Source organism: Sphaerodactylus townsendi, linkage group LG11 (assembly GCF_021028975.2).
Source record: "Sphaerodactylus townsendi isolate TG3544 linkage group LG11, MPM_Stown_v2.3, whole genome shotgun sequence".
Taxonomy (NCBI): domain Eukaryota; kingdom Metazoa; phylum Chordata; class Lepidosauria; order Squamata; family Sphaerodactylidae; genus Sphaerodactylus; species Sphaerodactylus townsendi.
This window is the reverse complement of record NC_059435.1, coordinates 37,922,480-37,947,910: the sequence shown is the minus strand read 5'-3', so window position 1 is coordinate 37,947,910 and position 25,431 is coordinate 37,922,480. Positions and strand designations below refer to the sequence as shown.

The 25,431-nt window shown below is 41.2% G+C and overlaps 1 protein-coding gene across 2 annotated transcripts in view; it reads right to left on the bottom strand.

Moving 5' to 3' along the window:
* Positions 1 to 25,431, bottom strand: part of TBC1D5 (TBC1 domain family member 5) — a 336,693-nt gene that overhangs the window by 198,614 nt on the left and 112,648 nt on the right. For both annotated transcript variants that reach the window (XM_048510711.1, XM_048510712.1), the window contains exon 3: positions 18,601 to 18,735. In XM_048510711.1, coding sequence (XP_048366668.1) covers positions 18,601 to 18,700 — 100 coding nt within the window. In that variant the 5' untranslated portion in view covers positions 18,701 to 18,735. The remainder of the gene's footprint in view (positions 1 to 18,600; positions 18,736 to 25,431) is intronic.

Genomic DNA, 25,431 nt, shown 5'->3' with positions numbered 1-25,431 from the left:
AAATGAATGTTTTTTGGGGGGTTTGGTTGTTATGGAGTTTTTTGGATGTAAACAAAATATAGATTGAGGTTCCATAAGAGGCCTTAGGAGTGGTAGAGAGCCTTGATGCCACATCCTAGGTGGTGGCTGCCACCTGGTCTTCACCCCCAGGTAACGAAAGGATATCCACTTACAGGCTGACGCCCAATTGGTTCCCAGTTATTTGCTACTCCTTGGTTTCCCCCACCAGGCAGGCAGGTAGAATGCCAAATGTCAGAATCTGTCCCATACTGTGCCTTAGTGACTCTGCCTGTGCCTAGCTAATTTTACCAATGAAAATGTATATTTATGTTTTCTCTGTGCTGACCTCCCCCCCACTATCCCTCTTGGACTGGCAATCAAATTTTTTTTTACCTCAAAATGATGTACTAGTACAGACTCTGATCCAAAGATAATGATGCCCATTCAACATATGGACACTGTTGAATACTTTGACAGTACTAATCATTTGTGGGATGGGAGTCCAGCCTTGTTATGTTCTACCACTTCAGTCAGGTGATCAACATTGGCCAAGATGACAGTGTTGAAGATCTCTTCACTATTACCCACAACTTGGCAATGAGAATAATGTATGCAACCCAACAGGATTGGGGCAAAAGTATTTATACACAGACTATTTTACATACCCACAAACAGAATGTCTGTGTGTACAAAATGAGCTCATGCCACCATTACCTCAACTATTAGTAGCTGTACAAAGAATATTTTCCATTTCCAAAGAACTACTAACTGAACCTTACAATCATTAATAATTTTGTTGCCTTACATTATTAGAGAGGAGGGTGAGGTAAAAGTTAAAGCAAAGTTATACTTTCAGAATGAAATATTTCATTATATTAAATATAATACTCACTAGCCCTATATGATTAAACATATCTGAATGAGCAAAATCAAAAGTATTTCAGTTGACTGCGAATAAAACCAAAAACACCACAAATTAAACTCGATTTTAATTAACCAAACATACCACAAATTAAACTCAATTTTAATTATTTTACTGCTTTTCTATTTCATTTTTTTATCATTTTTTAAATGAAAGATTATGGCAAAAACATCCACAAGAATGTCATTTCAATTATTTCATCAAGATACTGCAGTTATTTTTGTTTACTTTTTAATTCAAAAATTTAAGAGCTTTGTTAAGATGGGGAAAGAATCGTAAATCTGTCCATTAGCAGGCATTTCTACCTTGTGCTCAGATGAATTCTCATCAAATTTGATTTGCTGACTGGTGGCCAGAACAGATGTTATCTTAATGGAAGAGAGAAGAAAATTAAGTGTGTTGAGCCACTGAGCCACCTCTGAATTTCTAAGGCTCAGTGTGTAACTCTTCTAAGATAGAAAACATTAGCATGCTCTTTACACAATGATCTATTAAGCTTAACACCCAAATTGTATAAATGAAATATTTTCTGCTGTATTGATGTTGTGTTTTCTTTATAACATATTGTATTTTTTTAACCTGCATGATGAAACCTGAGCCAACGTAAGGCCTAACTGCATGTGACAATGTAAGACCCATACTTCAGAGGGCAGGTCACCAAACAGATTCTTAATTAGGGCATTTCATGTGGAGAAAGGACAAGGTGCCATTAAATCTTTTGTCACTAAAAATCCCTCTTTCCAGCCAGATTCTCAAATAGAATGTAAGTTATTTGGGAGAAAAGCAGCAGAAGTTTTGGAGGGCATGGATGTCAGAAGGGTTGAATCCACTTCTGTCCCATTAACAACATTCTTGCTTCACCTTCCATGGTTCATACTGTCATCATATCTAGTTGTATCCATAATTCTCCTACTGTTTAATATAATGCACAATCACACCAATTCACTATGGATTTTTGCCATTCATTCCAACACTATAAAACTTCTTGTTGGTACAATGGAGTCTTCCCTGACAGTCATAAGTACATTGCCTATCATTAAGCTGTAGACTACTGCATAACAAGATCACAATATGTGATAAACAGAACAAAGCCAAATTGCAGTAGTGATTAGGGTTGGCGGTTCGGTTCGGCCGACCCACAGGGTCGGCCGAGCCATGTGGTGTTCGGGGGAGGGTCGGGCACTGCTTACCCGAGCCTGCACCCTCCGAACTTCAGCCGCTCCAAGCACATGGAGTTCGGAGCGGCAGTTCACTTGAACCGTGTTGGCCCGAGCCGGGGAAAATACCCCTGCGGCACGCACAAGTCAAGCCCTGCAAGGGCAGCCCGGGTGGGATCCCCCACAAAAAGAGGAAAAAACCGCGTGTAAGACTAGCCCTGCAAGGGCAGTGCAAGCGGGATCCCCCCAAAAGAAAAAAACCGCGTGCGAGACTAGCCCTGCAAGGGCAGTGTGGGCAAAATCCTCCCCTCCGCAAAAGAAAAAACCGCTCGCGTGACTAGCCCTGCAAGGCCAGTGCAAGCGGGATCCCCCCAAAGGAAAAAAACCGCGTGCGAGACTAGCCCTGCAAGGCCAGTGCGAGCGGGATCCCCCAAAAGAAAAAAAACCGTGGGCGAAACAAGCCCTGTAAGGGCAGTGCGGGCGAGATCCCCCCCGCAAAAGAAAAAACACACACAACACAAGCCCTGCAAGGGCAGCACAGGCGGGACCCCCCCGCCACACACACACACAAAGAAAAACGTGCGCAAGATCGCGGACACACACACTCCATTCATAAAAAAAACACAAGCAGGGGAAGGGAAAACGGGAAACTCCACACCTAGCCGGCAAGAATGGGGACACACACACACACACACACACACACACACACACACACACACACACACACACACACACACACACACACACCCCTCTGGCGTCCCACTCCATCTCCCCCACCAAATAACCCCCCTCCACCCCAAAAATCCTTCAGGCACACTCCATTCATTCATAAAAAAAACACAAGCAGGGGAAGGGAAAACGGGAAACTCCACACCTAGCCGGCAAGAATGGGACACACACACACACACACACACACACACACACACACACACACACACACACACACACACACACACACACACACACACACACACACACACACCCCTCCGGCGCCCCACTCCATCCCCCCACCAAATAAGCCCCCTCCACCCCCAAAATAGACTGCACTCACCCACTTGCTGCTGCTTCCAGCATAACTGAACGAAGTCAATGAGAACAGTAGCAGGCCAGCCCAGCACAAGGCTGGGCTGCCCTACGGCACTACTGCTGAAGAACTGCTGGAAAATACAACCAGAACAATGAATCCCCTCCAAATTTCTAGGGGTGCCTCTGGGGGCGCATTTCTGGACCTATCTGCACCAAAATTTCAGGGTATCCTTAGAAGACTCTCATTATGATACCCCCCATGTTTGGTGCAGTTTGGTTTAGGGGGGACAAAGTTGTGGACCCTCAAATGGGTAGCCCCATCCACTATTTGCTCCCATTGGAAACAATGGGGGATAGGGGCATCCCCTTTGTGGGTCCATAACTCTGGACCCCCTAAACCAAACTGCACCAAACTTGGGAGATATCATCATGAGAGTCTCCTAAAGACACCCTGAAATTTTGGTGCCAATACCTCTAAAAATGCACCCCCTGCAGGCCAAAACGCAAAAAAACAGCCAAAAAAATAAAAACGCATCCAAGAATCTCGGATGACAATGCAAGTTCGGGTGTATCCGAGCCTGACAGGCTCCGAATTTGGCGGATCCGACCCCATACACCCGAACTAAGCCCGAACCCGAACTGGGCCCGAATTTTTTTCCCCTCTAGCAACCCTAGTAGTGATTCACAAGGGTCACTTGGAATAATTCTGCTACTTTCATTTAGAAGTCCTTTACCAAAAGAAGAAGCTTCTAAAGACTAATGAAAATTCCACATAGGTAGATGTGTTCTGTAGTTGCCAAATAAAACAGGAGTCCAACAACAGTTTTAAGATTAACAACATTTATTCCTATTCAAGTTTTTTTTGAATAGTTAGATCAGCTGCCATGCCAGCGTGCTTTAGTGGTTAAGAGCAGGTGTATTATAATCAGGAGAACCAGATTTGATTCATAAGAACATAAGAACATAAGAACAAGCCTGCTGGATCAGACCAGAGTCCATCTAGTCCAGCACTCTGCTACTCGCAGTGGCCCACCAGGTGCCTTTAGGAGCTCACATGCAGGATGTGAAAGCAATGTTCTTCTGCTGCTGCTACTCCTGAGCACCTGGTCTGCTAAGGCATTTGTAATCTGAGATCAAGGAGGATCAAGATTGGTATCCATAGATCGACTTCTCCTCCATAAATCTGTCCAAGCCCTTTTTAAAACTATCCAGGTTAGTGGCCATCCCCACCTCCTGTGGCAGCATATTCCAAACACCAATCACACGTTGCGTGAAGAAGTGTTTCCTTTTATTAGTCCTAATTCTTCCCCCCAGCATTTTCAATGAATGTCCCCTGGTTCTAGTATTGTGAGAAAAAGAGAGAAATTTCTCTCTGTCAACATTTTCTACCCCATGCATAATTTTATAAACTTCAATCATATCCCCCCTCAGACGTCTCCTCTCCAAACTAAAGAGTCCCAACACTGCAGCCTCTCCTCATAAGGAAGGTGCTCCAATCCTTCAATCATCCTCGTTGCCCTTCTCTGCACTTCTTCTATCTCTTCGATATCCTTTTTGAGATGTGGCGACCAGAACTGAACACAGTCGCACCACGGCTTTATATAAGGGCATGACAATCCTTGCAGTTTTATTATCAACTCCTTTCCTAATTATCCCCAGCATAGAGTTTGCCTTTTTCACAGCTGCCTTGCATTGAGTTGACATTCCCATGGAACTATCAACTAAGATGCCCAAATCCTTTTCCTGGTCTGTGACTGATAGCACTGACCCTTGTAACGTGTATGTGAAGTTTGGATTTTTTGCCCCTATGTGCATCACTTTGCATTTTGCTACATTGAACTGCATTTGCCATTTCTTAGCCCACTCACCTAATTTATCAAGGTCCGCTTGGAGCTCTTTGCAATCCTTTGTGGGTTTCACCACCCTACATAATTTGGTATCATCTGCAAACTTGGCCACCACACTACCCACCCCTACTTCCAGGTCATTTATGAATAGGTTAAAAGCACTGGTCCCAAAACGGATCCTTGGGGGACACCACTCCCTACATCTCTCCATTGTGAGAACTTCCCATTTATATCCAACCTTTGTTTCCTGTTCCTCAACCAGTTTTTAATCCATAGGAAGACTTCCCCTCTTATTCCTTCATTGCTGAGTTTTCTCAACAGTCTCTGGTGAGGAACTTTGTCAAAAGCCTTTTGGAAATCCAAGTAGAAAATGTCCACTGGTTCCCCCTTATCCACATGCCTGTTTACACCCTCAAAGAACTCTAGTAAGTTTGTAAGACAGGACTTGCCTCTGTAAAAGCCATGCTGACTCTTCCTCAGCAGGTCTTGCTTTTCTACATGTTTAATAATTTTATCTTTAATGATAGATTCTACTAATTTACCAGGAACAGATGTCAAACTGACTGGCCTGTAATTTCCTGGGTCCCCCCTAGACCCTTTCTTAAAGATTGGTGTGACATTGGCCATCTTCCAGTCTTCAGGGATGGAGGCAGATTTCAGGGATAAATTGCATATTAAAGTGAGAACATCAGCAATTTCATGCTTGAGCTCTTTAAGAACTCTTGGATGAATGCAATCTGAGCCAGGGGATTTGGTAGCATTTAGTTTATCAATGGCTGCCAGAACTTCTTCCTTGTCTACCACTATCTTCGCTAGTTCCTCGGATTCACCTCCTAAGAAGCTTGGTTCAGGTGCAGGAATGTTCCTCACCTCCTCTTGGGCGAAGAAAGATGCAAAGAATTCATTCAGCTTCTCTGCAATCTCCCTGTCATCTTTTAGCACACCTTTTGTTCCTTCGTCATCTAATGGGCCTACCGCTTCCCTCGCTGGCTTCCTGCTTTTGATGTACTTGAAGAACTGTTTGTTGCTAGTCTTGATGTTCGCAGCCATGCGTTCCTCATAATCCTTTTTTGCCTCCCTTACAGCTAACTTGCTTCTCTTTTGCCACCATTTGTGTTCTTTCTGGTATTCTTCATCAGTTAAGTTGGACTTCCATTTTCTAAAAGACATCTTTTTCCCCCTAATAATTTCCTCTGACACGAGTTGACAGCGTAGGCGCAACTGAGCATACACAGAGTGCGGCAATAACCACTGGAGCCAGGGAGTTCACTCAAAGAAAGGATGTATTGGCATTGATACAATATATACAGTTTAAACGGACAGAGCCTTCGGCTTAGGTCCTGTCCCCAGCAAGGAACAACATGCTTAACTGAGTTAGCTTACTTATATACACTATAATACATTAATTAGCCTATGGCTAGTACAGTCAAAGGTCACATGACTCATATATATAGCTGATGCAATCATGCTTAGTCATTCCCTTTGGCTGACTGCTAACAGGTGAATGCTGTTAGTCCTTCAGCAGTCCATTAAGGCAATCAAGGGTTTTGCCATGCAGCTGTTATACCTTCAGCTCCTGACACCCCTTCCCAGATGCTTGGCAAAACTACATCAAATTTTTGTTTATCACATTAACAGTTACATTTACACATATATCAATTCAGTGTATGCCTTACATTCCATAACATGGTTGACTTACTTCAGAGATGCATCAGTTATACCCAACAACTCTGCGCCTCTTTCATGTTTTATAGAGGTTAATGGCTTGGTCAGGATGTCTGCCTTATTGTCCTGTGAAGGTAGGAAGCTTGCCTCTATGAGTCCTGTTTGAATCATTTGTCTGATGTTTTGATAGCGTACTCCTATATACTTTGTTCTGGTCTTAACAGATTCGCCTTTAAGAGACTGTATACAACTTTGTGAGTCATTGAATAATATGCTTGGTTTTGGTACCTTGAGACCTAGGTCTTTAGCTAATTCAGACACCCATTGCATGTCTAAAGCACAACTATTCACAGCACTGTATTCAGCCTCACAGCTGCTTTGTGCTACTAGTTTTTGCTTAAATGATGCCTATAAAATGGGTACACCTGCGTAGGTTATCACATACCCGGTACAAGACATATTGTTCTCTTCATTCGCAAAACTGCTATCTGCATATCCAGCAATGTTGGTAGTTTGGTCTGGACACAGCAGTAAACCTTTAGACATAGTTGCATTAAGGTATTTCAGTACCCTTTTTACCCCTGTGCAGTCTGTTTCAGTTGGTTGTTGGCATCGTCTACTGAGTACGTTGACAGCATGTGAAATATCTGGTCTGCTAATGGAAGCAATATACTGCAAAGACCCGATTACACTTCTGTAGAGACCGGAGTCATCACATTCTTGTGTCCTGTCTAGTTCTTGGAAACCTACTACCATGGGAGTTTGCTTGCTGAGTGAGTTAACCATTTGTGTTCTCTCCAAGAGCTCTTTTATTTTACCCTCTTGGTGCAGTAATAAACCCTCAGCAGTTTGTACAAATTCCATACTTAGGTAGGATTTTATTTCACCTAGATCACGCACTTTAATGTGTTTACTTAAAGTCTGAAACACTTTGTTCAGTTCCTTTTCGGTTTCTGTTAGTATTATGATGTCATCGACCCACACTACTAGGAACGTTTCAGCACCTGATTTCCCTGTTTTATAGACACAGGAATCAGTGGCACAACTTTGAAAACCCTCTTTCACCAACAGGTCATCTAAATGGTTTCTCCACATATGTGCTGATTGTTTTAAACCATAAAGAGCACGTTTCAGTAACCAAACCTTATTTGTTTTACACCTGTAACCAGGTGGTGGTCTTATATATATCTCCTCATCCACCTTTGCATTCAGATAGGCGGTACACACATCTAGTTGCTTGGAGACATACCCCCTTTGTTCAGCAATAGCCAAACACAACCTGATGGATTCATACCTAGCTGTAGCAGCATAGGTTTCAGTAAAGTCCTCAGGAACCTTGTTAACCATGGTGGCTTTCTTTTGGACTGGGCGCTGCCTTTCCTAACCTGCGGAACCCATTCCAGCTGAGCTTTTAAGACTGTGTTTTTAAATAACCTCCAAGCATCTTGGACAGTTTTGACTCTCTTGATTTTCCCTTTCAGCTTCCTGCGCACTATCCCCCTCATCTTTGAGAAATTTCCCTTTCTGAAGGCAAATGTAACTACATTAGTAGTTGTCACTTGTTTGCATGCAGAGATACTGAATCTGACAGAATTGTGGTCGCTGTTCCCTATCGGCTCAACAACACTGACTTCCTGCACCAGGTCCTGGGTCCTACTCATCCACCTAACTCTCTCAGCTCTACCTACCTCACAAGGTGTTTGTTGTGGGGAGAGAAAGGGGAAGGAGCTTGTAAGCCACTTTGAGTCTCCTTACTGGAGAGAAAAGTGGGATATAAATCCAAACTCTTATTTTCTTCTTCTTTTATGGCACAATCCATGTACAACATGCATAAAGAAGTACATAGCATTCTCCTGGGGTAAAATCAACTCATACTATGATTATCAATTCTGCATATGTGTTGTTGATACTTGACTTGATTGACCATTCCTGATCCATGCAAACCTGCCAACTTTGCTCAGCCCAGCAATTATGAAGGAAGTACAATTAGCCTCAGTTAGAGAAATGACTTCCTCAGTGGCTGCAACTCATTGGCCCTTTCTGCACAGCGGAAAGGGCGCCTCTCCACCAGCATAAATTATGCTGGTGGAGGGGAGGGGGCTGTTGGCACGGGAGCGTGCAAGCGGCCCCCGCAGAGGCTGGTGCATGTGGAGCCACCTCTTCTGCGTCCCCCTCACACTCACCTCGTCCTCCAGCATTGGTCTGGAGGGCTGTAGGGACCCGCCCATGCTGCCCTCCAACCTCCAGGGGTCAGAGGGCAGCATGGGCAGGTCTCAGCAGCCCTCCAGACCGATGCTGGAGGACAAAGTGAGTGGGGGGATGGGAAAGCGGCGTCTTCGGCGTGGTGCTGTTTACACTACACCGATGGGAAGGCAGCGCTTTCAAAAAACCTCCCTCAGGAAGGGAGGTGGAAAGTGGCGCCTTCGCACTGCTTGGGGCCAACTCCCCAGGGACGGGTGTTTTTCTGTCCCTGGGCCGTTGTTTTTGGCCCCATGCGGAAAGGGCCAATGGAATAGTTGAGAAAGTCCACAAAGCCTTGCTCAAAGTCTATAGATCTTGTAAGCTGACTTTGTTTCCATGGGCTTTTCGAAGTGATCCACTAACTACCTTTCTGGTTCCTACTGATCATGTTTGTGTCCGATGGCAGTTCAATTTCTGTTTTAGGTTGTCTGTTGCTGTTTTGCTTTGCTGGAATGTTTTTGTTAATTATTCAGAACTGTTCTTATCTAATACTTTATATACTTTATAAGGAAGTTCTCTGAGGATAATAATACTGACCAACCTTGCCACATTGTTGTAAGAACTATTGAGATAAATTATGTGGAGGAAAATGAGTGCAAACAGGTCAATTGCCATTTAAAAAATGCTCCTTTCTATCATATCTCATATATCCAGGCATTTCCCCGGCCACATTTTATTGTGTTTTTTGAGTTCTTTTGATAGTGTGGATCCAAGTTAATAACCAATAGGAAACCATGCATCTCTGAAAACCTAACAGCATTTAAGTTTTCAGAAGAGGGAGTATAATTTCTGCCAATTGCTGCTTCCTGTGGTAGCCCACTGAGCACCTCCTCACCCCAAAAAACCCTTGTAACCACAGAATCATCAACAGCAGGATGTGACACATTTGAGGTCTATAATGAGAGGGGAAAATCAGAGGAAATCCAGCCCCTTTGTCTCAATCATAAGTGTCTTTTAAGTGTCTTTAAGTTTTTGTAATTTATGAAGCCATGAAGACTATCCAACCATGAAGGTCAAAAGATTAGTAACTGCACTCTAATGGTTTATCCTGGGAACAAGCCATTAAAAGGATTAATTTAAAGTGGTCATTGTGTAGTAGAAATACCATCCTAGGGACTAAATGGTACTGATGACCCTGGGATTTATTTACAAATAAATGTATCATGATTGAATTCAATGGTCTCAGCTTCAGATGTACAAAATGTACTTTTATGTTACTGATCCTGAAATTCATCTATCCAAGAACTCACCATTATCTTTTAATTCATTAAACAGCAATAACAAATTCTATTGAAGTTACAAGAATAAAGGCAAAAAGGCAAATTATATTATCTAAACGGTTTATGTTTAAGCATATGAAAATAAAAATTGAAATCATGGCACTGATCTTTATAAACAGATCACACTTCAAACCAAAAATCACATATTGTACCAACAACAATAAGAAATATTAGAGGCCATCACAAAGTAAATCTCATCTGCTACACATTCTTCTGTGTCATTTGCACCATATTTTCAGACAATACAGCTTTATGATTACTGCTTCAGAGATACAAACAGAACCGACAATCAAATCAAAGTTAAAATGAAATGCATATCAATGAATAGTTTGGATGAACTTTATTTGAAGTACAGTTTATTGTAATTTAAACTTCTGACAAAATGTGCATATGTGTGCACATATACTTCTGTCATCTTGGAGTTGAAGATGGAAAGAAACAGTTCCCTTGGATAATTTTCTGTTCCTATTGAAAAACATTTCCCAAATCTTGGAATATTCATTATGATTATTTGGCTTTAATGTCTATTTTATTGCTTTCAGTGGAAACTGTCATTAATGAGAGAAGGATTTTGTCACACAAAGCAGGGATAAAATAATCAGAATTCAGTACATAGGTTAAATAAAGACATTAATAAGTGTAAAAAAGTTACAATAACTAACAATATATTTATTGTGCACAAGATTGAAAAGGTTATAACACAAACAAAATAATATTTTTCATTCTGGAGCTTCTTTGTCATCAGTAACTTATTCCAGTCATCACAATTATTCTGCTATAGTTTAAAAAGATGACTCAGGAAAGAAAATCTATAGTCAACATTTAAACAAAGCTGTTCAAGGTTACCAAGGTTCAATGTTGTTTGACCATTAAACATTTTCCTCCTTTTTTTAAGAGCAAGGTCCATAGTGTAATATTCCTTTAATATCAATTTGCAAAAAAGAGTTAATGAGCTTTGTTAAAATGTTATTTCTTTTTAGGAAGATGAAAGAATCCATTAGAAGAGTATAATCCAAAGTAAAGGTGAAAACTATTCAGTGTGGCTATTTCACTTCATTAACAGCTATGTTGCTCAAATTGATACAAATGGTCTCCTTCTGTTTCTGACTGTTGGCTTGTCTGATTAGTACAACTAATTGTTCAGGCTGGGAAGATCTCCTATATCTAAATAGAAGATGTGCAGTTTGTAACCTGCTTAATTTGCCTTATGTCCTGCATGGCCCTCAGTATGGTGTTCATTAAAGTATCAGCTGTTTTGACTGTAGAAGTGGCAGTATAAACATGAGCGTATTTTTCTTTGTTAAAAAGGCCAGATTGTCCATAATAATGCACACCTTGTTTAAAATGGCAAGAAATCATCAGGTACATATGATGGCATTTAAAAATTTCTTCATATCATGCCTCTTTATGAGCAAAACAGCGATACTAAAGACAATGACAGGAAAAATACTGGAGGACGGAAGCTTAGGGCGGAATTAGGCCAACTGGTCCAAAGCCTAAATTTTGGCATTTGGATTGTAACTTAACATTTGAATGATAATTAAGAGGTGTAAATCCAGAAAAGTTCAAAAATCCACATGCATCTGGAGCTTTTGCCTTAGTTTTTCATCAGCTAACTCCTTTTATGGAGTCACCCAAACCACTCTTTAGTTTAAGCACATGCCAATTTAGCACTAAGAGCTAAGACAGGTTAAACAATAAAGAAAACACTGCATTTACACAAATCCTATAACACACACACACACATTTCTTCTGCATTGCCAAGCTTAAGATCAACATTTTTAAAATGGTAGGTTTTCAGGATCCATTTTCAATTGGAAAAATGAATTGCCTGAGATAGTGTCCCATTCCTAAGACAGAAATAATGCAGTTTATTTGGAATTCCAATAAACTCTCAAAGTTAGGGGAGAGGAAAATAGACATCAGCTAATCAGTAAAAATAGCAGAACGTTTACAAGGCAGTTAGATTGCAGAAGATAATAACAAAGACGTAATGTCAAACAATACATTTATAATTCTTGACTGCTAAATTCTACAGGTTAAACATCTTTATTAGCAAACATATTCACTGCCCTCTTTTTCTTATGTGAAATTTTATACATTCATATTATATATATCCAAGAAAGGACTGACAAAGCTTATCATACCACCATTTGACTGCTCAGGTGAAAGAACAAGTTATCAGGCAGTTATAAAAAAGATATAATAATGGGTACTTTTCATGCAACTACAGATCAATAAACAATTAAAGTCTACTGTGAGCTCTTTTAAACTATCATTATGCTATTAGAAGGGGATGTTTTAAAAAGTAATCAGAAATAGACTGTCAATTCCTAGAACTGCTCATCAGAAAGCAGAATATTCTAAACAGGTACTCAGGTACTTCATAAGAACATAAGAAAGAGCCTGCTGGATCAGACCAGAGTCCATTCTGTCCAGCACTCTGCTACTCTCAGTGGCCCACCAGATACCTTTGGGAGTTCACATGCAGGATGTGAAAGCAGTGGCCTTCTGCTGCTGCTGCTCCTGAGCACCTGGTCTGCTAAGGTATTTGTAACTTCAGGTCAAGGAAGATCAAGATCATAAATCTGTCCAAGCCCCTTTTAAAGCTATCCAGGTTAGTGGCCATCACCACCTCCTGTGGCAGCATATTCCAAACACCAATCACGCGTTGCGTGAAGAAATGTTTTTTTTTTGTTAGTCCTAATTCTTCCCTGCAGCATTTTCAATGAATGTCCCCTGGTTCTAGTATTGTGAGAAAGAGAGAAAAATTTCTCTCTGTCAACATTTTCTACCCCATGCATAATTTTATAGACTTCAATCATATCCCCCCTCAGACATCTCCTCTCCAAACTAAAGAGTTCCAAACACTGAAGCCTCTCCTCATAAGGAAGTGCTCCAATCCCTCAATCATCCTTGTTGCCCTTCTCTGCACTTTTTCTATCTCTTCGATATCCTTTTTGAGATGCGGCGACCAGAACTGAACACAGTACTTCAAGTGCGGTCGCACCACTGCTTTATATAAGGGCATGACAATCTTTGCAGTTCTATTATCAATTCATTTCCTAATTATCCCTAGCAAATGCAGGATCTTCAATTCTGAATCCAAGTTGTTTCAAGATATGATCCAACACAGGTGGTATCAGTTGATTAAAGTGGCTGAAATCTATTTAAATGCATTATATAAACAATAGTATTAATTCCTAAATCACCATTCCTCCTTGCATTTAATTGTCTACCCCCACCCCTCAATAGAGCATGGGAAAATATTAAAGTGATTACAAGACAGGAGAACACCATTTTAAGAAGAATGTGACAGGCACAATTATTACAAGATGTAAGTAGAGATGTGATATACCAGTGGCCTTTGTCACTACAGATCTTTAGCTGTTCAAGTAAAAGCAAACTACACAGAAGCTATTATTAATAAATGACTATTAAAAGCTTGCTAAGCAAGCATCTGGTGTTGGAAGAAGCAGAAGAAAGCTTTGCTTCTATTTAGAGAGGATAAAATATGGCAGACTGGATAGGTTTCAGTGGTGAATGTTCTGCTCACATCTTTATCATACATCAGCCATATTATCTTGAATATTTACCAAACCATTAGCATGAATGATATTTTGCTTAATAACATAACTTCATGGTTGACTCTGATACCTCAGCAACATGGCATTCATTTATTTCAGATTTATATCTAGTATACTAAAGTGGTTTGAGGATCATGCACTTGAAAAAGATCCCTATATGAACATCCAGGCTTCCAACAATACTCTTGTTTTGAAATTCAGACTGTGGGGTCAGTATACTTTTCATATTGATACTCTGTCCTCCCACCCATGTGCTCACGGTGGCATACACGGATGGGATTATCGATCCCCCATTGTGAAATATGTGTGATGGTAGGGATTGGTTCTAGGTCAGTCAGCACACTTCACAGTTAGAATAAGCTTTACCATGTAGACATTACTTATAAATGGCACAGACTACACATAAACACAATCCAGATGTGAGTAGGGGATGGCACAATTTTTTTAACTGGGTAAATTTCAGGTTCAGGCTTTAAAAAACGCCGACATTTTCAGTAATGATGAATGAAACTGATACCCATTGGCTTCATCACCTAATTGGGGTGGGGTGGGGGTGGGGTGGGGTTTAAAATTCAAAACTTACTGAGTAAAAAAACCTTACTGAGTAAAAAAAATCCACGTGAATCTGAGAAATGGTATCAGGCAGATCTTCAACTGAATGCTGGACTGGAGCATTCAACTGAAGATCTGCTCTCCCAGCATTTCTCCGGCCCTCATGGGGAAGGGGGAGGGAGGGTTTGAGCTCCAGCTGAAAAAGTTGAATAATGTTTTGGCACCAGGGCTATTTGAATCTACCAAATATGCTGGGATATTTTTTCTGGTAAAGGGGAAGCCCTAAAAAAAACCAATTTGGCTTTTTCCTTTTTTTTTTAAATTTAGACTGTGGGGTCAGCCTATATGGCTTTTTTCGGGGGGGGGGGGCTGGTTGTGATTTGGTTTAACTGAATCACCAGCTCTAGATGTGAACAAGGAAACACTTTATTATTTTTGGATGGAGTTTATGTGAAAGTTATTAACAGAAGAATCCTACTTAACAAGTTAGTCAAAGGCACAATTATTATTACACAAACACACACACCATCCCACATTCCACTGGATAACATACATACGCGCACACACAAACTATACTTACATATATTATCCATATTTACCCAGATAGTCCTAAATAGAGTTCCACTCTTCCAAATCTATTAGGTCCACTGACTTTAACTCCATACAGGATTGTATCATACTTGACAACACTTCAGAATTTCTATTCTGAGCTCTCTTGATCCTGGATTGCACTTGTTCTACGTTCAAGACTAGCATCAGCATTATTTTCACTATAGTTACCAAGATCCAATATTAGACAGGATGGGCTAGAATTTCTCGGCATGAGTTCCAGCATGTAGTACCAAATTATGTAGACATTTATGTATAATGATGATCTACAAATCTGCTCCTTTGGATGAAATGAAGATCTACAAACTCCATGATTGATCAGTCCCACCCATAAATGACTACTAGTGTTCTCATGCCCAACTTCATACTGCTGTCTTTGTTTAGAAGCCAAGTCCCTCTGATGGGCAGAAACTGAAACAATCACCTATACACAGGATGTTTACAATAGTCCTATTGGAGTTGAGATTATGTGGAGTTACTATATTTAAATCACAGATGCTGTCTTCTGGACCAAAAGGCAGAAGATTTTTTGGGGGTGGGTGGGTAAGTTATGTGTATAGGCACGTGGAAGCTAGCCCTTAAAAGCACTAATAGAGAAGGGCGCCACACAACAGATTAAATTATTGTTGTAATCTGATGATCTCTTTGTTACTGAGAAGTTACTGTCTCCTGATGCTGAATTAAGTTGTAGCATTTGGGCTAGAAAATTACATGCTTAAGTACACCCCACCCCCAATATTCAGAGCATATCTTATTTTAAATAATAGCATAAAACTGAGAGATGATATATCTTGGATACATATGGTACCAAATTAAAATGCAGTTTGTGTTTCACTGTAAAAAAGCTATGAAGATGAAATGGATGCTTTATATAAAATATTTACATATAGAACGTAAAAAATGTACTATGGTTGGTAACCTTTATGACTTTGGGGAACCATGTATTTACATATCTCAGTCTTTGCATGTGCGTATCTGTGTGTTGTGTATATATTTTTAACAGTTGACAGCTGTTTTAGAGCATACAGAGATGCCAAGCTGAATGAGGGTCTTGATTACTTCAAGATTAGCTATCTTAAGTTTCTATTCATTTTAAGTGTTGTTAGTGCGAAGAGTCATTAGTCACTTCCTTGTCTCGTAGAACATCAGCATACATTTACATTGTTAATGAACATTTGGGGTAAATGAATTAATGGCACTTTTAAACATCAATTCGATCCTAATAACTTTATATGTCGAAGCAATGGTAAGCTTCTGGTTACAAAAAAAAAAGTCTAAGCAACTAATTGCTCCTGGGCATAGAAAAAGGTACACAAATTAAAATATTTCTCAGAGACATCAAAAATTATTGCAAAGGAATGAAAAATACAGATATATGTTTTTGAGCTCTGAACAATATTTTTTTTTAAATTTAAGATTAATGGTGGCTTGAAAATAGGCTAAAATACAAATACACAGATAGTGGGCGCTTAGCACTTTCAACTTTATAAACACAACAAATGGCATGCTGTACTCATGGTGGGATTCAACTAGTTGTTGTGGGTTTTCTGGGCACAGCAAGTTCCACCCAAACACTTGATTGGTTCCCCACCCCTGGGACATGCACAATATATACCCCACTAAACATTCCCTTATCACTGGACACAGTGTATAACAGACTTCTCTCTGTGATACACCTCTGAAGATGCCAGCCACAGATGCTGGCGAAACGTTAGGAACAAGATCTACCAGACCATGGCCACACAGCCCGGAAAACCCACAACAACCAAATGGTATGCTGTTTTTCTGCTGAGTCGGTAGGATGTAAAATCAAATATCTGGGTAGTTGGGAACAAAATTTTGCATTGAATAGAAACTGGGAGAAAGAAACATTCTGAAGGTTGTTGATTTTAGTTAACTCAAATAATGTAATATCAAGATTTCATTATATTTTTGTGCCCTCCAGTTGGAAACATTTGCATGGGAGAAATGAGCTAATTACAGGGTGATGGACCACTATCAGAATGTTGCATATTATTATTGTTGTTGTTGTTATTATTATTATTATTATTATTATTATTATTATTATTATTATTATTATTATTAGTAGTAGTAGTAGTAGTAGTAGTAGTATTTGAATTTATGTACCCCCCTCCCCTGAGGGCTCAGGTTTTTACAAATGTTTACATCCCAGTAAAATAAACATGTTCTTTAAGTAGTCCGATGACACTAAGGCCCCTTCTGCACACACAAAATAATGCGTTTTCAAACCACTTTCACAACTGTTTGCAAGTGGATTTTGCTATTCTGCACAGCTTCAAAGAGCACTGAAAGTGCATTATTCTGCATGTGCGGAATGAGCCTAACACATTTTGGTACTACTATTTAATGTGTGACCAATGCATGTATATTCATACAGAAAAGTTTATTTTAAAAGGGAACTCTGGAAACAGCACAAAACTAATTCAGCTGAAACATTTCTGACACATGAATTCATGGACCAGATGATTACAAGTAGTGAAGGTGTCACAGTATGTTATGAAGTATTTGCAAAATGGTCTTAAATGACAAGGATAAGATCTCAATCATCTTATTTCCCTCTAGTTAATTTCCTCTAGTAGTCAATGGTCAGATAAAATGAGATAACAACTAACAACCCCATCCAAAGCCCTCAGCGGGAGAGCTACAGCCACTCCACCCTGTCTTCTCGAAGAGGGCTCTTTGGCAGCACAGGGAGGCAAATAACAAAAAAAACCCCTCCCAGTTGCCCAAAAGCCATGATTGGGCTCAATGGACTTTTGCCACCTAAAAGGTGGTATAGGTTCGAGCACCCAGGCCACTGTGCAACTGCTACAAACCCAGGGTGGAAACCAACAAATGTTAGCTCTACCCCTGGAAATGCCCCACCACACCTCCACTGTGCTGACAGCACTAGTGGTGTTGTGGATCACAATGGAAGCTGCCTAAAGGCATTTCTGCCCCTCTACTTGGGGTTTGTACCCGGAAAGAGCAAATCCACCAACACCTTCCCATTGCCTTCTGGAAAATTTCACCAGAATATTTATGATCTCAACAGTCTATCTACAAACATTAGATAGTATCACAAAGCATGGTGCAGTCTAAGTATTGTAGGCTGATATAAAAAGTCCCTGTAATAACTTTTAAAGATACAGATGTCAATCTCAACTCATTTAAAAACTGTAAGTAAAAATAAAAGGCTGCTAAAATTTTATTGGTGAAATCATTGTTTGCCTTGTGATTTAAAAAGAAAGTGAATTAAATGTTTAGCTTCTGTTTAAATATACAATTTTAAGTTGATGTTTCATCGTTTTCATTAATGGCAAAGTGTTTTAGAAGAAGAAGAGGAAGAAGAGTTTGCATTTATATTCCCCCTTTCTCTCCTGTAGGAGACTCAAAGGAATTTACAATCTCCTTGCCCTTCCCCCCTCACAACAAACACTCTGTGAGGGGGGTGGGGCTGAGAGAGCTCTGAAAAGCTGTGACTAGCCCAAGGTCACCCAGCTGGCGTGTGTGGGAGTGCACAGGCTAATCTGAATTCCCCAGATAAGCCTCCACAGCTCAAGCGGCAGAGCAGGGAATTAAACCCGGTTCCTCCAGATTAGAATGCACCTCTCTTAACCACTACGCCACTGCTGCTCATATGTACACTGAAATATTCTTTCAAAAATATTCCTGTTCAGAAGGTTTAGGGGAAGAAAATTAAGTGAAACTCACCATCTTCAGACTTGTTCACAAAGCTCTGCAAGGGATCAATGCCAATTTCTTGTTCTTCTGTCTGCAAAGGATGTCTTGTTTCAGAGATGGAATAATACATATTGGCAATTGTAAAGTTTAATCAGTGAAAATTACCTAGGAGGAAAAGTTAAAAAACAAATGATTAATCATAACTAACTATACTAAGGTAGTAAAGATTTCATAACATTCAATAATAATGGTTAACATAAAGCATTTCCTCTGGATTCTAAATATTCTTGTAGTTACCTCTTTAGCAACTGATGACAGGAACTTTACCCAGTATATTTATTCACAGTGAAGAGAAGAGTATCCCTTAACATTTAAATTTCATCTACATTTTTACTGCAAATTTGGCAAAGTTCTTGGCTGCCTTGTTCTTCTGAAATTTATGCTCGTCATTAACAAACTATACTTGCCTTTTTAAAACAAAACTGGTCCATGCAGATCAATTGACATACATTGCCTTAATCCAATAGATCAGCTGTACACATGTCAAGATTCTAGCACCTCAGCAGCATCATGGGAAAGAGTACTATATACTACAGCAGATTCCAAATGAATGTCCATAGACCTGTTTGTCCAGCAGCAGAAACAACATGGCTGTGTTTTGGATCTCTCTCAGGTGGCTAACAATTGCAGAAACATTTTCCTCCAGCCGTGCTAAAGTGACCATCGGGGTGCCAGGGAAGAAGATGATAATAGCTGTCTATACTATTCAGATGTATTCAGGGAAGTCAATATCTCTTGCAACTCAATGAAGCAGACACAAGAGAAATGAGCATATCTTGGATGTGAGGGAGAAGTGTAACATATATCTATAGCTTAAAGCATGCCACTTGATGCTGGCTATATAAAATGTCTCTGAGAAACATGCATGCTGCCATCATTACCATGTGTCAGTGTTTAAAAATATGGAAAAGAGACCAGAAGTATTCTGAAACAATCCACAACAGCTCTGCAAGGGATCAATGCCAATTTCTTGTTCTTCTGTCTGCAAAGGATGTCTTGTTTCAGAGATGGAATAATACATATTGGCAATTGTAAAGTTCAATCATAAAGTTCATAAATCATAAAGTTCAATCAATTGTAAAGTTCAATTAATAATATCTAAGGCTCCTTCTGCACATACAGAATAATGCACTTTCAATCCACCTTCAATGCACTTTGCAGCTGTGTGGAATAGCAAAATCCACTTGTAAACAATTGTGAAAGTAGATTGAAAGTGCATTATTCTGCATGTGTGGAAGGGGCCTCTCTGTTTTGGCAGCCAGCCAGTGTGGTATAGTGGTAAAGAGTGTCAGATTAGTATCTGGGAGATATATTTTTGGATCCTTCTTTGTGCCATGGAAGCTTCCCAGGTGATTTTGGGCCAGTCTAACCTACTTCACAGGGATGTTGTAAGGATAAAATTGAGGAATGATGTAATCTGCTTTGGGTCCTCATTGGGAAGAAAGGCTGGGTATAAATGAATTAAAAAAATAAAACTCAGTTTCTAAACTTTAGAGAGATAGACCATCATGCAGAATTCTAGGCGGTGCTTCCACCATCCTTTCGTGCTTGATCTCCCTCCCCAAGAAAGCAGAATCAATTTCTACATTATTGCTTGTCTGGAGATCCTGGTTTGGTATTCTCTATTTGATCTCCCAAACGACGGCCGTTTCCGCACGGGCATTTAATGGCGGCCTGGAGACGGCAAAAACGCCGTCTCCAGGCCACCATTCGCACAGGGGGCGCAGCTGCATTGCAGCCGCGCCGCCCTCGTGCCGCCCGACCGCCGCGAAGCCGGCGTTTCCCCAGAGCGCTCGGAAGCGCTCTTGTTGGGGAAACGCCGCTTCGAAGCCGCTGCCGAGCTAATGGCAGTGGCTTCGAGATGCCTCCCCCACCCGGCACTTACCTTGTCCCCGGGCCTCGCCGAGACCTGGGGACATGCCCCCCTAGCCTGCGCCGCTGGAGCAGGCGCGCAGGGCCAGGGGGGACGTGTCCCCAGGCCTCAGCAACGTGCTGGAGGCCCGGGGACATGCCGGGTCGGCCGGGCGCTGGCGCTCCGTGGCACCGGCTGCCCGGCTCTTTCCAGGACCGTCCATGCAGACGGTCCCAGCATCGTCGGGCTGGCATCGGAAACGCCGACCCGGCCGCTTCCGCATTCGTGCGGAAACGGCCGACCTTATAGTTAGTCAGACCATTAGTCTGTCAAGCTCAGGGGGCTTTGACTGTGAGGGGCTATTGCAGGCAGAGATCTTTCACATCATACACTACCTGAACCTTTTAACAGGAGATGGTAAGGACCGATTGTGGGAATTTTTGCACACAAAGCAGGTGCTCTACCACTGAACCATGGCTTTCCTCTATAGTTAGAATTCCTGGATGAAATTCTGCAAAGATAAATTTTAAAGGCTGTATTTAAGTTTTACTTTTCGCTTAGGCTCATTCCGCACAGGCAGAATAATTCACTTTCAAACTGCTTTCAGTGCTCTTTGAAGCTGTGCAGAATAGCAAAATCTACTTGCAAACAGTTGCGAAAGTGGTTTGAAAATGCAGTATTTTGCGTGTGCGGAAGGGGCTTTAGAACCATTGAGGATGGTGCTGACACTCTAAGGCATTCTTATTTTCCACAAAATTTTGCTATATACAGGGAGTGTATGCAATCCAAATTTGTCATACTAAACACTTATCATTGTTATTTTTCCTTTGGACTAAGTCAGTGGTTTTCAACCTGGGGGTCGAATGACCCTTTCACATGGGTCGCCTAAGACTCTCTGCATCAGTGTTCTCCATCTGTAAAATGGATAAATTTTAGGGTTGGGGGTCACCACAACATGAGGAACTGTATTAAAGGGTCACGGCATTAGGAAGGTTGAGAACCACTGGACTAGGTTCTTCTGTCACCATGAAAAGGAGACTACCACTTTTCCTAATTTGGTAACTTAATGTACTATATGAAGCACATTACTATATGGAGCACATTACAGCCACTGTTTATGAGATAAGGTTGGCAACCATTACTTTAAGTATCCCAATCTAAAATGCACTGCTATAGAATACATGCAAAAGAATGGGTCATGATCAAACTATTCAAAGTAGCAATACAAAGATTGCAAAGGCCAGCCAACAGAAAACTGCTTTTACATCAGCAGTTCTGCATAAACTCTGCTGTTAAAAACAATCAATGAACAATCCCTATTAACCTAACCACTCTGAATACCAAGCAATCTTTTGATAGTTTCAGCGTTTAATTTTTAAACAACCGCAAATAAAATTAAATCATTATGATGGCTCATGGGACATTTCTTAAAGAAAGGTTTATTCTTTACAGAATTGCAGGTTTATAACACTCTGCAAGATATTGTTCTAGTTGCATAAAATGTAATTTAACAAAATCATTACCAAATATTTTTAACGATATGTATAGACTACTGATATGCGCTTCCAAAACAATTATTTATCTGTATCCCGTTGTTTCATCTTTCTTGCTCTTAAAGGATTTACCACTTTACAATGAGTGTACAAATAAAGGGACTTTAGACTGTTCTTATTTTTCACTGATAATTTACATGAGGAGCAGTGCCACTGCTTCCCATGCGACTGGGGTAACATGGGAAGCCAATCTGGACAGGAGTCGCAACATGGGATCATATTGCCCTGGCAATGTGGGAAGGAGAGGAACAGCTTTTACTGAGTGACCAAGCTAACTTGGAACCCAGTTTCCAGATAAGGGTTCTATCCTCCATAGAATGCTAGCACTGTTTCAGTATTTCCTTTCAGACTCTGTGTAGAGTGTGAGTGTGTGTGAGTGAATGTGTTATGATTAATGAACCATAATTCACAGCTGATGTATGGCTGCCCCATAGTTTTCAAGGCAAGAGACTAACAGATGGTTTGTCATTGCCTTCCTCTGCATAGCGACCTGGTATTCCTTTGTATTCCTGGTATTCCTCCCATTGAAGTATCGTATATACTCAAGTATAAGCCAACCCAAATATAAGCCGAGGCATCTAATTCTACCACAAAAAACTGGGAAACTTATTGACTCGAGTATAAGCCTTCAAACTTGACTCAGTAGCAGCTAAAAACAGAAGATTTGGGAGCAAATTGAGATAGAGTTGCTTAACAGAGTTTGCATTAGGGATGAGCAGCTTTCCAGCACTCTAGGAACACAAATGAACCACAGTTTCCCCTCCAAATGTAGAATAATTCTGGGATTCATAGCCATGCCAGCCTAAACTTTGCTCCAAATAAAGTCAATGGCCCCTTCTGCACGGAGGCGGAAGGGGTTGGGTCGGCGTAATCCACACCGACCCGACGACGCTGGGACCGTCCACATGGACGGTCCCAGAACCGGCTGGGACGACAGCGCCACGGAGCACCGTCGCCCGGCCGACCCGGCTTGTCCCTGGCCCTCCGGCACGTCACCGAGGCCTGGAGACACGCCCCCCGGCCCTGCACGCCTGCTTGAGCATCGCAGGGCAGGGGGGCGTGTCCCCAGGCCTCGGCGATGCGCCGGAGGGCCAGGGACCAGGTAAGTGACAGGTGGGAGTGGGGAGGAGGGTGCCTTGGAGCCGCTGCTGTTCGCACGGCAGCGGCTCCAAGCCGGCATTTCCAAACAACCTCGCTCCCCGAGCTAGGTTGGGAAATGCCGGCTTCGCGCCGGTTGGGCGACGCGAGGGCGGCGTGGCTGCGAAGCAGCTGCGCCCCCTGTGCGAATGGCTCCCTGGGGATGGCGTTTTTGCCGTCCCCAGGGCACCATTAAACGCCCATGCGGAAAGGGCCTTTGTCTTCAGCAATATCAGTATTTGGCAGTAAATTACTGTGTGGAGAATTGTATTCATCTAGAATTCAACGCACCAATAACCCTTAGGAGAGAAATGCCTCGGGGTTTTTTAACACACACACACACACAACCTAGTTGTAATGCTATGCAGGCTGTCCTTACAGCTTTTTTACGGCTCTCTGGTGAGTTAGAAAAAAAGCAGCAACATGCTTACCAGATCCCCACAGCAGTCCCAGCTCCGGCCACCATCTTGGAATTACCGTATATACTCGAGTGTAAGCCAAGGAGGGGGGGCTTTTTCAGCATAAAAATGTGCTGAAAAAGTCGGCTTATACTTGAGTATGTACGGTAATAGCCAGGACTGACTCACTTCTGATATCAGACAAGATTAGGCTAGTCTGGGCCATCCAGGTCACAGCTAGTGTATGGTAGACTTACATAATAATAAAAGATCATTTCAGTGATCCCACATGAATAGCTCTAAAGTTCACAGGAGTTGTTTGTTTTTTAAAAAGAGTATATAACTCCCATAGAAATGCAAATATGAATAACTGGTGTGTCTATTTAGACCAGAAGAAATCAAGTGTAGTTTTGAAAGTCCTCAGTAGACTGCATTTGTAAAAATTGGGCATGCTGCTTCTACACACACACATCCATCCCAATTTCCATTCTTTGCAAGTTCTCTCTAGCAGTTTCAATGATTAAAAATACTTCTTATTTTAAGTGTCAAGCTCTGATGAAAGAAAAGGTAAACGCCCTATGGCTTATGCTTTCCTAAATAACAACAGGCTGAAACAGCATCCATCCCCTTCCTGACAAAGAGTAAGGTGAGGGTGCAGGATTTGCTGGCAGCCGATGGAAAGGAGATAGTGGGCATCTACATATCCCTGGCACAGGTCACTGTGTAGGGTGAAGCTTTAGGTGAAGGCTTACTTAATATGCCTGAGAGGAACGTTACAGTAGAATATTTTTAAAAGCAACAAGAAGTTGCATGTTGTCCTACGCAGTTCAGCAAATAAGTTAAAAAATTTAAAGTAACAAAACTAGCATATGAAATGCTATGAGCTGTCTGTCCTTAAACAATTCTGAGAAATGACCATCAACAGCATTCCTCCATCGTTAACGAAGAAGCTGCACTTTAACGGTTTCCTGCTAGAAAATGGTCCCTTACTACAAGTCAGAGAATCAGTCAGACATTTGAAACTGAGCTACTGTATTTGAAACTGAGCTACTATACTTCTCTCAGATAAACCATTCAAATATTGACATTTCTTTTAAAAACAAACTGTCAATTTCTTCCCGATTCATGTTGCGTCCCCTGAGGCTCTCTGCTTAGATGAACAAGATTTACTGAGAAACTCATCCTCTTTGCAACAGCTTCATAGCTGAGGTTACAAGGACTTCCACACAGTTGATCTTCAGAATTCTGTAAAGTAGTACTATTTAGAAGAACATTTTAAATGAATGTTTGAGGTTCAATCACTACAGTTTTTGTATATCTGAAGCAGAGTTCTTTTTTAAGCTGTTGTTTTCAGTGGTATTTATTGTTGATGTTTTTAATATTGGTTTCTGTGGTTTTTAACAGATCTTGCATGCTGTCTTGGGTTTCTCTGAGAGGCAGGCATAAAATAAATCAATAAAAATAGTCTCTTGCTAAACTCTGACTGTAAGTGCTCTTCAGCCCACTTCTGGCTCCTTAGAAGCCTGATATTTCTTAGGTAATTCTTCTGAAGTTTCTACATTCGCACCAGGTTTTGCTGACATTGATCAACATTCCAGTGCTAGATAAGAAATGCCAGTATCATATGAGCATTCATGAATACAGCTTTCCAAAGATGTTGGATGTAAAAATGACACTCATTTGAAAACAGGACAGGAAAACCTATAATAGATGGCAGAAAGAGGAAAATTACCAATGTAAAAGGATGTTGAATAAAAAAAAATCTAGAAATTACTGAACAATCAGCACTGCAAACCCCCTTCTAAGGAGGTTTGCAAAGAGAAGGTCACCCATGTGAATATTCTATCCACGTGCTTGGCTG